The sequence below is a fragment of the Equus przewalskii genome, chromosome 13 (genome assembly GCF_037783145.1).
Source record: "Equus przewalskii isolate Varuska chromosome 13, EquPr2, whole genome shotgun sequence".
NCBI lineage: Eukaryota > Metazoa > Chordata > Mammalia > Perissodactyla > Equidae > Equus > Equus przewalskii.
The window spans coordinates 65,922,996-65,940,607 of record NC_091843.1 but is presented as its reverse complement, the minus strand read 5'-3'; the positions used below and the strand labels follow the sequence as shown (position 1 = coordinate 65,940,607).

The 17,612-nt window shown below is 40.0% G+C and overlaps 1 protein-coding gene across 1 annotated transcript in view; it reads right to left on the bottom strand.

Moving 5' to 3' along the window:
* Positions 1-17,300, bottom strand: part of LOC103567424 (uncharacterized) — a 61,230-nt gene extending 43,930 nt beyond the window's left edge. Inside the window, exons 1-2 of the mRNA XM_008544082.2 lie at positions 17,009-17,300; positions 7,142-7,320 (exon numbers count right to left, since the gene is read on the bottom strand). Coding sequence (XP_008542304.2) covers positions 7,142-7,213 — 72 coding nt within the window. The 5' untranslated portion in view covers positions 7,214-7,320; positions 17,009-17,300. The remainder of the gene's footprint in view (positions 1-7,141; positions 7,321-17,008) is intronic.
* Between the last annotated feature and the right edge of the window lie 312 nt (positions 17,301-17,612).

Sequence of the window (17,612 nt, the reverse complement as noted above, 5' to 3'; positions counted from 1 at the left end):
GGGCTCCGGGAACATAAGACTCCCTTGGCTTTCCTCTTGTCTCATTGGCTGTTTGTGTTCAGCCTCTAATGCTGGATCCTCCTCCCTGTGCCAGACTTTTGACTGGCTCTGTCCTTATCCCAACAGCTTTGACCTCAGCTCTCTTCTCTTGTAATCTACATTCTTCCTAGGTCACCTTATGGCGTATAGTGCCAACTCTATAAGCAAATGATTAACACAGCTGAACCTCTTGCCAAATCTCTCCTCAGGGCGCCAGCATTCTGTCTTCCTCATATAGTCACCTGGATATTTATAGGCATGGAACCATTTTGGTAACAAACAGTACCATAAGGTGCCATCAGAAATCAGCTACACTGCTTCCTTCCACTGCCCATTCAAACCCATTCTGTGACCTTGGTTTTCCTCTGCTTTTTGGATCAATTCTAGGGCAATTCCCAAGAGTTACCCATTTTCTGGGAACTCCTAGTTTGCTGAAAGTCACAGTATAAAGTTATTCTAAGATTGGGGGCTGGAGAGCTAGACTGACGTTTGAAGCCCACACTCTGTTCTACTTCATCCTGCCTCCATTTCATTTTAGAGCTTTATGGCTTTGAAAAGGGAATTGTTAGAATCTTGGCAATTTTGGAAGAGAATATCATTCACTTTCCTTTCATAAAAGGAAATCAAAGATTAATAGGTCTCATTTACAAAAGAGATTCAAGACACATGACTAAAATAATTAATCTTATTTCATGCTCCAAATTTTACTCTTTGTTCAAAATGAGGTCTCTCACACTATTGTGTGTCAGTCAGTCCCTTGGACTCCTCCTCTCACATAGCAAAGTAAATATGCTGTGACAATCAGAACTCCTGCAATAGAGACAAGTGTTTAAAGCATAACACCGCTTTTGTCTTTAAGCATCTGTAAAGCCCAGTGTGTGAAGTGTCTCCCAGTCTCCCCCTCCCCACACACACCCACATTTGGGTTCTTGCATACATAGATTCAAAGAACGGAACAAAAACTGGCTTGTTCTACTACCATGTACACAAAATGTTTCCTTTTGTTCTTAACCTGGTTGAACATTCAGTCTTATCCTTCATAAAGTTCAATTTATCTGCTGGTACCTAGGGGCTAGATATACCCGACTTTTAGGATAGATGGCTTATAAGCTAAACATATCTATCAGTTATTCGTCTTTCTCTGCACTTCAACTTTTTTCTCTCTGCTCAACTATACTGTCTGCAGCATTCACACTTAAACTGGGATCTTACACCTTAAAAACAATAGCAAAAACAACTCTTCCCTCATAGTTTCCTCCCTTTTTGGCTGTTATTTGCAATTGTCTATTTGGTAATGGCAATCTAGTTAATTAGCACCAACTCTATTACTGAGAAAAATAGAAAAGCTGAAATATATATAAATGCCTCTTTATATACATCAGAGAACTTGTAAGATAGTGAATAATGAGGCTAAAATCCAGCAGAAGATGAGCCCAACATGAGGGTTACTTCCATCTGAAGAAGCTGAGAAGCCAAGCAGAGTTTTCAACAGACTCGTGGAGTTCAGATCCCATCAAGGATGCGGTCCTGATAAATCAGGCTCTGAGTTAGAAGCCTGAAGGATAACCCTGGGAATTAAGGTGAACGGTAAAAAGACCAACCCTCACAAAGACTGAAGTTTGCCTTACAATTATTTTAGGACTGATTAGATTAAGCCAACCTGGGACTAGTACCATATCCTTCTAACAGAAACAAAATTGCAGAAACGGCAGATGATTGAAACAGCCCTATAGGGGATCCTGATAAAGGATGGACTTTAGCATGACTATGAATAATATGTTCAAAAATAAAAGACAAGTTTAAGCATTTCAGCATAAACAGGAAACTATAAAAAGAAGAATAAAATCATAATTATTGAAATGAAGAACTTTCTGCAGGCAATTTGCTATTAAACTAAACAATTAGAGGTATGTCAGAAGACTATACATGGAATAAAGCACAAACAGACAAGAAGAGTATCCCTTTGGATTTCTTTGTTTCTATTGAGAAGTTAGCAAACAGTCTTATTGTTACAATGAAAGCCAAAAGAAAATGGAAAGACATTCAAAATTCTGAAAGAAAACAACTACCCATTCTAGAATTCCATATCCAGTAAAAGAATTCTTTAAAGTATTAAGGACAGAGACAGATATTTGCCAATGATAACTGAAAAATTCATCACCAACAGACCTCCGACTAGTTTCTGCTGGAAGATGGAAAATGCTGCAAGGTTAAATGTTTGAAAATGCAGGAACAGGTGAATAGCAATAGAAAAGGTAGATTTGTGGGTAAATATAAACAAATATTTATGCATAAAAGAATAATAATATCTTTAAATAATTTAATAATATCAGTATAGAAATAAAATATATAACAACATAAACATATTACTTAGGAGAATGCCAAATTAGATGCTATAATGTCCATGAAATATTACAAGTACTAATTTATGTTCTACTCTAAGAAGTCTAAATGCATGCTGTGATATTTTTGATAATCACTGAAAGAACAGTAAAAGAATGAATATTACCAAGTTAAATGGAATCATAAAATTATTTAATTAATTAAAAGAAGGCAAAGAAGGTGAGGAAAAGAAATATAAAATAGAGAGAGAAATTGAAACCAAAAATAATGACAGTAAACTCGATTAAATCCATAATTACATTAACTATAAATGGACTAAATACTCTTCACTTACACTATTTCTGTAATCTCTTTCATAGACAAGCTTTTTAAAAGACTGGTCTACAAATGCTGTTCACACTTTTCCAATTCACATTAATGAACTGTTTCTTTCTCAACTCACTCTATATAACCCAGACTTCTCTTGCCAAAGTTTCCGATGACTTGCATAATGCCCAACCCAATGGATGTTTCCTAATACTCATCAGAGTCTGTCCTTTTAGCAATAGTGGGAAACACTGACCATTCTCCTTCATGAATTTTTTTTGCCTTGGCTCCATGACACATATTTTCCTGGGCTTTGTTCTTACCTCTCTGGCCACCCCGTCTCAATCACCATTCCTATCCTCTCCTTCTCTGTCTACCCTTGGAGTTTAAGTTGAGGGCTCTCTTTTCATCTCATTTTATATTCTCTCTCTTAGCAATCACACTAACTTCTGTGGCTTTAAATACTATATATATGCTATACTATAACATTTACAGTATATACAATACTATAAGTGCCATATATATATATCTCACAGTAATTCAAGTTGAACTACTGATCTTACCTTACCTTGCACCCTTGTAAACTTCTCTTTTGTCAGTAAAGGATATCTTATCCCACCAGTTACTTTTGCCAAAAACTTCAAAGTCATCCTTGATTGCCCCTTACCTCCCCTTTTTCTACTACATTTAATCCATCACCAAATTCTGCTGATTTTAGCTTTAAAATATGTCTGTATATCTGTCCACTTAACCTCATTATTCCCATCCTGGTAAAGACCACTATCTCCTCTTACTTAAACTATGGCATTAGTTTCCTAACTTGTATTTCCATTCCATTATTGTCTCCCTCCAATTTATTCTCCACATAATAGTCAGAAGGCTCTTTTGAAATTTCCTTTTCCTAAGACGTTTTGGTGGTACAATAGACATGTATATTGTAGTTAGAAGAACATCTAAAAACTCCTGTCATTGACTCAGGGCCCTGAGTTGCTGGCCTCCTGCCTACCTCTCTAGCCTGCCCCCTGCCTTCCCTGCCCCCTGTCCCCTTGCACTCTGGCTTAGCCACACTGGGCTTTCTCAGAGTTCCTCAAACTTGTCAAGATTTTTTCCAGCTCAGGGACTTCACACATGCAGTTTCTTCTACCTGGAGAATGCTCATCCCAACTTTCTTCCTAGCTAGCTATGTACAACTCTCAGGCCTCAGCTAAAAATGTTATATCCTCAAGAAGGAATTCATTACATACTCCTCCTTCTCCTAATTTATACCAGGTCTTCCATTTTACTCTTTTGCCAGTTGTCGACTTATTGCTTCTCAGCTCCAAATTCATCCCTCAATATATGCTCTGCAATAATGGATGTAATTTCTTTACAGAGTTCTCCTTTGCAGTAAGCATGCTGCTGTTAAGCTTTTTCAGTAGAGGGTGCTAGAGGAACATTTCAGGAGGAAAGGGTGCTCCTGCTCTTTCCATCTGCTCAGGGTGGGTCTGCAGTATGGGGGTGTGGACATCCGAGGGTGCACTGTTCCAGCCACACATCCAGAACACATTGTCTCTGGAGACCTTGCAGCCCTCGTGTAGCCTGGTGATCACCTTCCTGTGTGTGACCCCCTCCATATGGAAATCCTATGCTCCAGGTCTCCGGTCCACGCTGGGGCCCTGATTCCCTCTGCTCACCTTCTCTCTCCCCTAGGTTTGTGTCCTGCAGTTCTGACAACACCACCCTCCAGACAGAGCGTTCCAGACAGGGACACCTCCAGGCCTCCTGCCACACCAGCATCCCCACTCCTTTACACACCTTTGCACCAGCTACCAGCTTTGGTTCGTCTGTCCCATCTGTCCTTCTTGTCTGCCCTGTGACTGCAGACCGCCTCTGGCCCAGCAAACCAGTGAGCAGCTCCGCCATCCAGTGGATTCAACTACATTTCCCAAGGAGATCCAAACCCCCAGCCTTTGCGAGAGGTCCCGCTTTTAAGTTTGGCCTTCCTTGGGTACTTTCCCTTGGTACCATATAGAGTTTCCTTATAGTCTATAGTTATTCTTTCACTATAGTTGAGTAATTCTTTTTATTAAACTTTACTTGTTTAAATCACTATGTGATTGTATCTTTTGGTTGGATACAGACTGTTACAAATCTCTTCTTCCACCCCGTATTTTTACCTAGAGTACCAATTGCATATTTACTTGTGAATCTATTTCCTAATATCTGAATTTCTTAGTATCTCCTCTATGGAACTACAGGCATGAACAGGGCAGGCACCACGTCTGTTTTTTGTGTGCCCAGTGCTTAGCATAATGCATGGCTCATAAAAAAGCACTCAGTAAATATTTGTTGCATGAATGAATACTGTATGGTTGAGTTCATTTTCTGCTAATTTATTCTGTTATGTTCTTGTTATGCCCCCTTAACTCTTCTCAGTCAATGCTATCTATTCGAAAGATCAGACATCATGTATTCTGAATTTGTAGCACCACAAGGGGTCTGATTTTGGCCCTTTATAAACAAAACAAAGCTGTATTTTTGTATTCTACCATCTCCATGTTAAAATCTATTGTGGCAAGGATGGCCACAAATGCACAAACTTAGGATGGTTTTTTTCTTAGCTCTGTCCAAACTTTCTAGAAGACCCACATTTGTTTTCCAAAGAGGACTCGAAGCTGTTCAAAAAAATCTGTTTTAATTCCAATCGCTATACCACCACACTTTTAATTTCTCCCATAAATTCTACCCCAGGATTCATACACTCAAATCCCTACAGGGCCTAGTGGGTAATTTAAAGACTGGGCTCAGTGTAAGGAAATGAGGAATAGTGGGGATGATGGCTAATTGGACAGCACATGCTTCACCGGAATGCATTTAATTAAAAAATTTATAAAAACATCACGCAAGCCAAACACAACATCTGCAGGCAGCACTAGTCCCATGATTGCCACCTGGCAAACCCAGACCTAAAACACTGGCTTCAGGAACCATTCTGCTTGTCGAGAACCACGAATCTTAAAATATGGGGTGCTCAGCTTAAGTTTGCTTTCTGTATTTGTTTTGCTGAGGAAGGCCATTAAAGAAAAGCTAGCATCTACTATTGGCACTATTTCACAAGAGGAAACAAAAATTATCACAAAAGGTAGGAAAGACACAATCTCAGGATAAAGAACCATCTATCCCATGAAAGAAAAATTGACACGCTTGCATTATTGTTTTTGTTTTTGTCTTCTGACTATAGATGGGAATAAACTTTGACATGGGACTTGCCCAGGTTACAGATCAGTTCCATCAGAATTACCGTCAAAGCTTAAAAAAGAACATACAGTTGCCGGGACCCCCTTAAAATGTAGGGGGGAGGGAGATGCTTTGCACATGTACTTTGGAAAGCTCTTCAGGGGCTTCTGAAGCATACACAGGATGGAAACTTCTGGTCTATTCCACTGTAATACTCAGAATACAGAGAACAAGGCTGGATCGTCATTTCTCATCCTGATTACAGAGAATCCTACTTTCCTGCACTGGAGGGAGACAAAGTTTTTTCAAAGTAGCTGCTCAGCTCACTTGCCACAAAAGGCAGACTCCTCTCAGTCTATGTCACAAATAAGTAATTCACAATCTAGGAATAGCTGTTGAACTAACAGCTCACACGCTCCCTAGAGGAGGGAGTCACTGCTGAGCTCCCACTAACTGTTGCTAGGGAATTTTTCAAGAGAAGTTGGAAATAGGGATTTCTACGTGAAATCTCTGAATTTTGTGATGTTTGCATCTGATTAAAAAAATTAAGCATTGTAAGACAACACTTCTGCTGGCCTGCAGGTTGGTGGCTTGAACCGCACACTAGAATCACCTGCAGGGCTTTCCCCAGATCCACGGGCCCAGGCCCCATCCTAGGTTTGGTGAACGAGAAACTTCTGGGAGGAGGACTGGATCTGCATATTTTGAGAACATTCCCCAGAAGATGCCAACCTTCACCTATAGTTAGAAATGACTGCTCTAATGAAATCTGGGAAATGAAACAAGGTATTCCAGGCAGCTTCTTGGGTGCTGTGTTTCAGAAGCCTGGCTAACACCAATCCTGTAACTAGGGCACAGTACCCGGACACGGTGCACAGAGAGATGTTAGCTGCACTCTGCCTTAGCCCACCTTGATTTCTCTAGGGTACTAGGGGTGCAGTCTGGTTCTTATTTTCTTGGCTTTGATGAGGAAGTATTCACAGAGGGTCTGAAAATAGGAATACACGAGACAGAAACTTATTCCAGCCTTGATTTATGCAGCAGCAGAGAAAATAAATTACAATGCTTTGAACCTCTGAAGGAGCAAAGGTTCTTTAAAAGTCACGGGAGAGAACACTGTCTCCAGCATCCTACAACATGGTACCTTATAAGACAAGACTTCAGTAACGGACCAACTGCACTTCTCACGGTTTCTTGTTCTTACCCACTCCAACCCTTTCCCCTCCCCTCAGTTTACCTTCTTATGTCTGTAATAGTGGAGGCAGCCATCATGCTTCAGCACAAACCACCTCTTCCTCCAACCCTTCATGAACCCGGAGTGAGTCCTCTTATGTAGGTAGCCACGGCAGGTGGGCCAAGGGGTATTGGGACAGCGACTGATGTCAGATCCCACCACCAGAGTCAAGATGTCTGGACCTAGAGGGATGAATTTGGAGTAGTTCAGTGGCTAAAAATCTTACAATCCACTGGGAGGACTGTTGCTTTTCAGAACAAATGGATGAAAAGGCGGTTATAGTTTTCAGAAATGGAATATATAAAATAGAATCCTACAATTGGAATCAGAGAGCTCCTTAATTCAACCCCTAATGTTGATGAGGAAACTGAAAGGGGAGGTAAGATGGCTTTTTTGAGGACCCATAGCCCATAAGGGTTTGAATCAGATGAGGGACCCAGGTGTTTTGACTTCTAGTGTGGAACTCTTTCTATTCAACCACATGGCCTTGTTGGGTCTGATCACAGAGGCCTCAAGTCTGTTCTTCCTCACTGTCTATAATAATGTCAAGCTCAATGTTTAACATATTTTGGTTTACATCCTAAGACGGCAGATAGTTTGGTTTTTCTATCTCACTTTTATTCAAGATAAGTAGCCTCCTTGACCTGGATAATGGGAGGATATAAACCACTGCTGATACATCTTTCACCAATATTATCTCTGATCAAAATCAATTACAAAGCTTTGAACTTGGAAGTAGACAGAAATTCTAGGAGACCTGAGGCACAGATGTTTTTTATCCCTTTTTCTTGCATATCCAACTGAGTGCTGACGGTTTGACCCTCAGCTTCCAGGTGCCTGTCCTCTCTCTCTTAGAGAGCCTTCCTTGGGGCCTGGACTTCAGTGGTGTCCGCTTTCCTACAGGATCTGTATGGTGGAAATTGTCCCTGTCCCTGATAACATGAGGTCACTATTTACCAACTGTGCTTTGATGCTGCCAGCATGGACACAGACTTTCATCACATGCCTATCTCTTGATGCCTCAGAAAATTCTCTGAATGTCACTCAGACAGACAGCAACCCTGACATGCTTTGAAGATAGCAAATGGGGTATGACTTCATTTACAATTCCTCTGAGAGGGAGGCCACATCCCTGAAGGGGAACATTTGGCCTTGGCAGCACTGACTTCATCATGATGTCTGACATTGAGATTACCAATCTGTTTAGAGCTGTCTATGGAAATGGGGGTCAGTGAGGAGACTCCTCTTATATAAATGACAAGTTCCAACCCAGGGGATCATCCCTGGCTGAGCCACATGGCACCGAAAATAAAGATTTGTCCCAGAAAGGCTGACACAGTCTTAACTTTAGCAGCATGCAAAGCACCTTGGTAATTAAATAACTCTGTGTGTCAAGATAATTCTTCATTGCCATGTAAATACATTTTAATTTATTAAACTGCCCTTAAGCTCCTGTCAAAAACACATCCAGAAAAATTAGAAGAAGCTCTCCAGATTGACTGGGAACCCACAAATGTCTTTGTCTTTGGACTTCAGTCCCCAAAGAACTGCACTCTGGACTAATAAGCATAGTTGACACATCTGCCAATTTATTTATGTACTGCTGCAGTGGGCTGCCCCTTGAGGTCATTTTCCTCTTGCTTACACAGACTGCATATGGGTTTCTCTGATACTGATCAGGCAAAGCTTGAGTTTCAGCCAGTCATAAACATAACTTGGTGAACCAAAAAATTCTCTCTGGGGCAGGGATGCAGATGGTCCTGCTGCAGGATGATGTCATCATATCAAAGGCAAGTTTTTCACATTCAGAGTTAGGACATGATCCTGATGCATGGGGGGTTGCTGAGTTCCAAACAGCTGTTGGGTGCTGTGGTTTGATACTCTTTGCAGGTCCTATCAGGAGCCAGGAGGACCTGGGCTTGACATTCACAGAGACTTTAGGTTATTCACATAGTCATTGCAATTTGTGCACGTGTGTTAAAAGAATTAAATGTTAAGTACAAACAAGTAAATCCTCTAGTTTCTTTATGATTTATCTATAAATTTACTGGGAACTTAAAAATTTGGAAATGTCCTAGTTCAGTGCTTCTCGAACTAAACGTAGATGCAAATCACCTGGTGGATTTGTCAAATTGCATCTCTTCATTCATTGGGGCTGGGATGAGGCCTGAGAGTCTATGGCTGTAACAAGCTCTCAGGTGAGGCTGGACCACAATTTGATTGGTAGGTCCCCAGGCATCTCTCAGTTGCCGAGAGGCCCCGCTTAGGAGAACGGCCTTTGTCACCAACCACCATGCTTCTTCCTTTCCTTGACTATGATTTAGTTTCCCCTGTATGTTTTCAATTTCAGCCCCAATATTTTGCAACAACAAAATTATTAGCTTTCCCCTAACTTACTTTTTTCTCTAAGTATTACCCCACCTGGGAGAAAGGAAATATAATATTGTCTTCCTCTACTGGACATCCTAGAAATCTTGTTTACTTTTGAGGATGGGCAGGATGAAGGATGTAGGAAAACAAATGGCTACAGCCTGGGGTGAAGAGTCAAGAGAACTATTAGTTTCACGTGAAAGAGTTTGAAAACCCATGTCTTCAGCAAATCCAGTTCTTTGGCGACAATGCCCTCAAAAAGAAAAGCTCTCCAGCCAACTCTTCTTCCCCAGCACTTTGGCCTAGAGTTTTGAAAGTAACCACTTGTGGGCGAGGTTATTTACAGCTACAGGAGAGAGAAAAATGATTTCTTTTTCTAATTCACACTTTATCTTTGGATCACTGTCTTCTTATTATGCCACCAATCTTAAGCTGTGTCAGAGTCGCACCTCTGCTGTCAGACAAACTCCAGCACCCTTGCAGGCGTGGAAGAGAAATGTGCAAGACAAGCGCTGTCCCTGTGGGCTGCGCGGTGGGCTGGCTCTGCCTTCAGCTGCCAGGCCCTGGACTCCAGAGGCATTCCTGCGCTTGCTTTTCCTAAAGCCTGCTCTTAGTGAAACAAAGGAGCCCTAAGGGACCCAGAGGACCTCCAGGCTGATTAAACTTTATTATTTTCCTTTCCTTCTTTTCAGCATTGTTACTTGATGATTAAATCTTCTATTTGCGTCTGCAAGTAACTAGCTCTATGAAAGCCCAAACCAGAAAGTATGAGGGACTGAATTAAATAAAGATTCGCATGGAGCCATTGCCATTCCCAATGTGATACCGAATGCTTTTTTAACTCTCCTGTTTTGGTTTTCCCATCGGCAAGATTCAGGTAATTTGTACAGGTGTGTGTGATTAGTATTTGGAACAGCATTATTATTCAATTATTTTTTATTTTAGATTATAATGTCTTATCCTACATTCTAGAATATATATTAATACATTATTCTATTGTTATTATTGAATAGAATTATTATTTCAATAGAATTATTGAACACTTGACCTTGTAACTTACGGTGGATCCCCTCTAATGCTAGTCTAGGGAGATATGACAATCCCCGTGCTGGAAGCTAACAAAACAGACTTCTAATCTTAGGGTTGGAACCTTTGGCCACGCCTCCAAGAGGCTGGGCTGTATACTGCTGCTGGGCTGGCTGTGAAAGAATCACTGGGAAGAGGTGACTAAAATTACAAATGTGCATGCCATGACCAGGAATTCTGTATTTAAGAGTTTCTCAGGTGAGTCTAACATATAGTTAGATTTAGATTTAATGTTTCGCGAAAAGTGATTTGATGTTTATAAATGTAAGTCAGCAAAGTAGCAACCAGTAAAATCATAGGTATTTACCAAAGTTTAAAATACATGACAAAGAAACTGTACAGAAATATATAGTGGTCAAAAGATCTTGGACTTTTAAGAAGGTTGTGCAAACAGATATAAGAGGTAAGCAGAAATATTTAGAGTTTTAAATGAGCTCTTAATAGATATTTTGTAAATATATATTTCAAGACCTCCATATATCATATGAATTTAACAAAAGGCTCTGTCAGGAGTTTCATGATTATTGCTTTCTTCAGACAAGTTGGTGACATCCTCTCCCAAAGAGAACCCCCGAAAGTTTGTTTCAAATTCTACACATTCCAGAAATACCCTGATCAATTTATAGGCTTGCTAACAAAATCAAATCTGTAAAGCACTACATAAAAATTAAATTATTCCTGTTATTTCTTCCTTTTTCTCGTCCTCTTTTTTTTAATTACTTTTTCTCTCCAAATCCCCCCAATATGTAGTTGTACTTTTTTTTTGTTAAGTTCTGGGTCCTTCTACTTGTGGCATGTGGGACGCTGCCTCAACATGGCCTAATGAGCGGTGCCATGTCTGTGCCTAGGATCTGTACCCGCGAAACCCTGGGCCAAGAACTTAACCACTCGGCCATGGGGCTGGCCCCTCTCTTCCTCATCTTTAGTTTCATGGTCTTGTATGTTCTTCTCAAACACCCACTACTTCTCAGTAATCCTGTTCTGTTTTTGTTATTGCTTTCCTTCACCATTATCACCTATAAATTTCAGAATGTGGATGGAGCTAAAATCGTTTATGGGCAAGTCTCCATTCAGGAGGCGATGGTCTATTGCTCTTGAACTAGGTGCAGACTTCCGAGCCCATTGTAACACTCAGGTCGTGGCACCTGATTGTCTCTGCTGTGCAGCCCCCTTTTGTTTTGTTTTGTTATACTTTATTTTCTCCCTCCATTCCTGATTCTCCTCACACATTCTGCTCCCCACAATAGACACTCACAGAATGTGTCTGAAATAGGACTGTGGGTATCCTCTTTTGTGTATGTCTTTTTATTTTATATAAGTAGTCTGATGCTAAGATCTTGTTCTATTTCAGTCTGTTTTTAATGCAAAACCATGTGTTTTAGGATCTATCCATGGTGCTGGCTAAATGCACATCTCATACATTGTTTCAAAGTGAGGCACAGAAGTCCAGAGTATGCATCCATCACTGGTTTACTTATCCATTCCCCTAGTGGTGGTCACCCAGACTACCTCTAACTACTCTACCACACAGAACACTGCAGCGGATGTCCTTGTATACATCATCTCAGCAGTTTCTTTCGGTTTATTTGCCCAGAAGTGCAATTGCTAGGACAAAGGATTTATAGGTATTTCACTAGATGTTGGCAGACTGCTCTCTGAAATGCCTATAGCCCAACAAGCCTGAATGAGGATTCTCATTCTTCCATACCCTTACCAAAGATGGCTATAATATGACTTCTACTTTTTTTCCTAATCTGGTGGATCTAAAGAGTCATCTCATTAATTTGCATTTCTCTGATCAGTAACAAAGTTATTCTCCTACAATTTCTTTTTTTGACATTATGTTTTTAACTTAAAAATTGAGGTCTTTAATACATTTCAAGTCCACTTTTGTATATAGTAATAAAGTACAAGGCATAATGTATGAAGATATGAATCCACCCAACTTATAGTTCTCTACAGAATGATGTACTGGGGGCCAGCCCCATGGCCTAGTGGTAAAGTTCGGTGAGCTCTGCTTCAGCAGCCCAGGTTCAGTTCCTGGGTGTGGACCTATACCACTTGTCAGCAGCCAAGCTGTGGTGGCAACCCACATACAAAATAGAGAAAGATTGGCATGGATGTCAGCTCAGGGTGAATCTTCCTCAAGCAAAAAAGAGGAAGACTGACAATAGGTGTTAGCTCACGGTGAAAATTCCCCAGCCAAAAAAAAACGATGTACTAAAATTCTGTCCTTTCCCTATTGTTTTGTGGTGCTACCTTTGTCATACAGAAAGATTTAATAAATATTTGAGTGTGTTTCTGAGCTTTCTAATCCATTCCATTCCGCTGGCCTATTTCAGTGACAACACCATACTTTTTATTTAGTATTATTATGGTTTTGTAATATACCTTAATATCTGGTATGCAAGTTCCTTTGTCATTGCTTGCCCTGTTCATAAATGATGTAGCTATCTGTAGAAATTTATTCTTCTACATATATTTGAGGATAAGTTTGACAAGCTAGTCAAACATTTTTAATAAAATTTCATTGAAGATTTCTTGAATTTTTAGATTAATTTTGGGAGAATTAAGATCTTTTCCACCCATAAAGATACTATATATCTCCAGTTATTTAGGTCTTCTTTTATATACTTTGGTCAAGTTGTAAATATTTTTTCATGAAGTTCTGGTACATTCTTTGTTATATTAATTCTTTTCTACCTTATAGTTTTGTTGCTATTGTTAATCATATATTAGTTTCATTTTATTTTCTTCATGGTTATTACTGGTATAGGGGAATAGTACTGATTTTTATAAGGAGATATCGGTTTGGTCATTCTTTCTCTAATTAGTTCTGAGCTCTGGCCTATTGATTTTGTTATAAACATATAATCTGCAAATAATAATATACCTTTATTTCTCTGTCTTGTGTTATTGGATCAGTCAGGACTTTTGATATTATGATAAATAGTGGTTGTTAAAATTGGCATTATTCTTCTCAAACTCAAAAAAAATGTGTCCAAAGTTTTTCTATTAAATGTTTTGTTGTTGTTGTGTATATATTTTTATATACTTTTCTCTTTTCATAGTTAAGCTTTTGGTAGATAGCTTTTATCAAGTCATGAAAAGAAACTTCTAGTCCTACTATTTAGGGATAGTTCAATATATATTTATTGAACTTTATTACATGATTTTTTGTTCTATTGAGATAGTCATGATTTTTTTTTTAGTTCCTTAATGTGATGAACTGTATTAAAATATTTTCTTATAATAAGCCATCTTTATTTAAGGATAAACCCTACTTTATTATGCTGCATTGCATGTAATATTAATAAACAATTTGATTCAAGTATCTACTATTTTTTCTTAGAATTTGTGCATCTATACACTCATAAGTAAAATGGACATATTTTATTTTTCATAATATATTTATTTGGCTCTAGAAGCAATGTTACAGTAACCTCATCAAATGAGATGAGAAGCAGTCACTCTTTCCTATTTTCTGGAAAAACTCTACAGAATAGGGAATTATTTATTCTTTGAAGGTAGGATAAATTTCATCCATAAAAGTGACTGGCATCCTGGGCTTTTGCATGGGGGATGGAGTGGGGATGGAAACGGGGAGAGGTGAGGTGGTCTCTTTGTTTACTCTATAAATATCTTTATTATAGTCTGTACAAATTTTCCATTTATTCTTGCACTAATTTTGGCACTTTAGATGCTTTTGGAAAATTTTCTTAGTTATCTAGTTTTCAAATTTATTGTTATATACTTGTTCAAAGTAGTTTTTATTATTTCTAAAACTCCTTATGTTTTTCGATTTTTATTATTTCCTTTTTTTATTCTCCATTTTGTTTATTTGCATCTTCTTTTTCTTTTCATTATTTCTCGATTAGTCTTAGAGATGTGCAGGAGATTAAGCCGGAGGAAGGAATGACTGACTTCCTAATCCAGCAGGGCTCAAGGGCTACCCAAGGTTTCCCACTGACTGTCCAAAGCACGCGCTGCCCTTTGTCTAGCTTTCAGTGGTGATGGGGTTAGGAATTGGCCACCCAGGGCCATCTGGGTAAAGAAAACACTAAGAAGCAGTCCCTCAGCCATTCCCTACATGAGACGCTCAGCACTTTTCTGCTATTGGTTAGTTTCCACCCCTCCGAACATACACAGGTACCAAAGTTTCCCCCAAAGACCTTACTGTCCTTACTTTAGAGCCTCAGATCTATAATTTGTCTTTGTGCTTCTGAGGCATCTCCACTGTTGGTCTGAAAAGGATCGGCAAAGACACAGGGAGGTTCCCCGAGGGTCAGGGTCTTCTTGGGAGGGGAGGCCAAGGTGGCAACCAGCAGTGGTGGAACCCAGATTATAACAGCAGATAAAGCCATTCTACAAATACCTGCCAGGAACAGCACAAGCTAGGGTGTTGCATTTAGCTCTTCTCTCAGTATCAACGTTAGTTCATCATCTTTTGAAAATCCAAAAACCCTCCATTCAGGTTTTAGAGATGTTTTCTGCTTTCCATTAACTGATATAGTGAGGCTGAATGGTTTGGTATTTTAAAGAACATTAAGCTTCTTGGGGACAAATAAAAGAAGTCTTAAGAGTGGAGTATTACTAAAATCAGGTTCTATTTAACTCAAAAAATTGGAAAAATGATAATTTGTGAGAAAAAAACCTAGGAACAGCTAAAACCAAAAGGGGTAAAATTCTCTTATTGTATGAGATACTCCCAATTCATTAGCATACTCATCACCATACTACATTTATTGCTCATCTGTACTGCACATAAGATACGTATTTGTGTAGGTCTTGGAAGCAGTTGCTGCACATGCTAACTGACAGCGTCCTTGGGTTCCTGGTGCACCTAGTACATGACAAGTCCTACAGAGCAGCCATCCACTAAGCCAAATTCTACCTCAAAAAGGTCCAGAATAGCTTATCAGGGCACAAGCTTTGTTAGTGGTGTGCACTAGAGAAGTCTCTCCCTACGGCTAACTCCCAAGCAGAATGACATCATGAGAAAGGGTAAGTAACACTTATTGCTCAGCGAGTTATACTTAAGGGACATGTGGACATGTGGCCTATTCCAAATGCATACACTTTAATATCTCATTGCCTGATAAAATACTTCAGGGGCATGGAGATATGCATACAGCCTTCAGGAAGCCAGGAATAGGACACCTCCCTGAGTAATCCCACCATAGAACACAGCATTTACCAGCTGTATATTTTTGGGTCTGTGGGGAGATAAGGATTTGTAACATGGTGCCAAAAAAAGTAACTTGTTTTGCAGAGAGGAAGGTGGTATTAACCTTCCACAAAGTTTAATACTAGTGGATTCAAGGGTACAGGGCATGTATTATTATTGTTCTCTTAGTGGTTCCATCTGTGTTAGAATTGCTTTTAGGGCAGGCCTCAAGTGGCCCTTGGAGAATCTGTAGATACTTTAGATTTGTGATTTCTTTATTTCTCTCTCTTTTTTAACATTAAAACCCTGAGGCTCTTAACTTTAAAAACTGATGGAAGGAAAGAAAAGAAAAAAGGAAGGAAGAAAGGAAGAGAGGAAGGAAGGAAGAGAAATAGTAAATGAATTCTTGTAATGAGAATATCTTTACAATGATTTTTTTTTTTTTGAGGAAGATTAGCCCTGAGCTAACATCTGCCACCAATCCTCCTCTTTTTGCTGAGGAAGACTGGCCCTGAGTTAACATCCATGCCCATCCTCCTCTACCTTATATGTGGGATGCCTGCCACAGCATGGCTTGACAAGCGGTATGCAGGGCCGCACCTGGGATCCGAACTGGTGAACCCTGGGTCGCCAAAGAGGAACATGCAAACTTAACTGCTGCACCACTGGGCTGGCCCCTACAATGACATTTTTTGTGGCAAGGAGTTTAAGGAAATATTATGGTAATAGATAGATCATGTTTTGCTTACTGCCATTTTCTGGTTTCCTTTTTTTTTTTTTTTTTTTTTAGGAAGATTAGCCCTGAGCTAACATTTGCTGCCAATCCTCCTCTTTTAGCTGAAGAAGACTGGTCCTGAGCTAACATCAGTGCCCATCTTCCTCTACTTTATATGTGGGACGCCTACCACAGCATGGCTTTTGCCAAGTGGTGCCATGTCCGCACCTGGGATTTGAATTGGCGAAGCCTGGGCTGTGGAAGCAGATGTGTGCACGTAACCACTGTGCCACCGGACCGGCCCCTGGTTTCACTTTTGTGGCTGGCCATCGATACAGAAAGATCATGGGACAGAAGTGTGATTTAATTCCTGTGGAAAATCAGTTGATGACAAGGCATTAAAGGGAGCTGCTGAGAGAAGTGCAGTTATACCCATTTTGCAGCTACCTCCTGCTCACATTTGAACCCCCTGGTTTATTGCGGTTCTGTGCTCCTTCGGATTAACTCTGGACTTTGTACCCAGTCCACCTACCTTTCCTTGCAAGCTGCACAGCTTCTGCATGCTCCGCACTGGTGACTTCGGTGCCATTGACAGCCAGCACCACGTCTCCAATCTGGAGCCCGGCTTCCTCAGCAGCGCTGTCTGTAAGTAGACAGACAAGGGTCTCATTGAGGAGGGGTCCCAAATTGAGTGCCCTGCTGTTTGTCCTCTTTTTAAAAGGCTCTTTCTCTAAAGGGCCTTTCTTTCCAACTTTCGACAATTGCCTATGTCATTAATAAGAAGGAAAATGCTGTCCTCGCAGCCTCCTTTTCATTTCCAGGACGGAGTTTCTTTGCACATTCAGCCAGGCATCTGCGTGGCCTCTTTGCAATATAATAGCAAGGCTGCTCAGAAACTCAATCTATTCAACCACCAGAAGGGTGAACTGCTAGTTCTCATTCCTTCATTGCTGCTAGGTCTCTTTGTAACCCTGAGAAAATCACTTAACCTCAATATCTTCATCTATGAAAAGGAGGGTGGGGGCAGAACTTCTCTGCAGGATTGTTGAGGGAACAAGTAATTGAAATACTTATGAAGTTGTGGCAAAAACAGATCTTGGAGTAGCGAGAGAAAAAAGAAATAAAGAGCTGCTTTT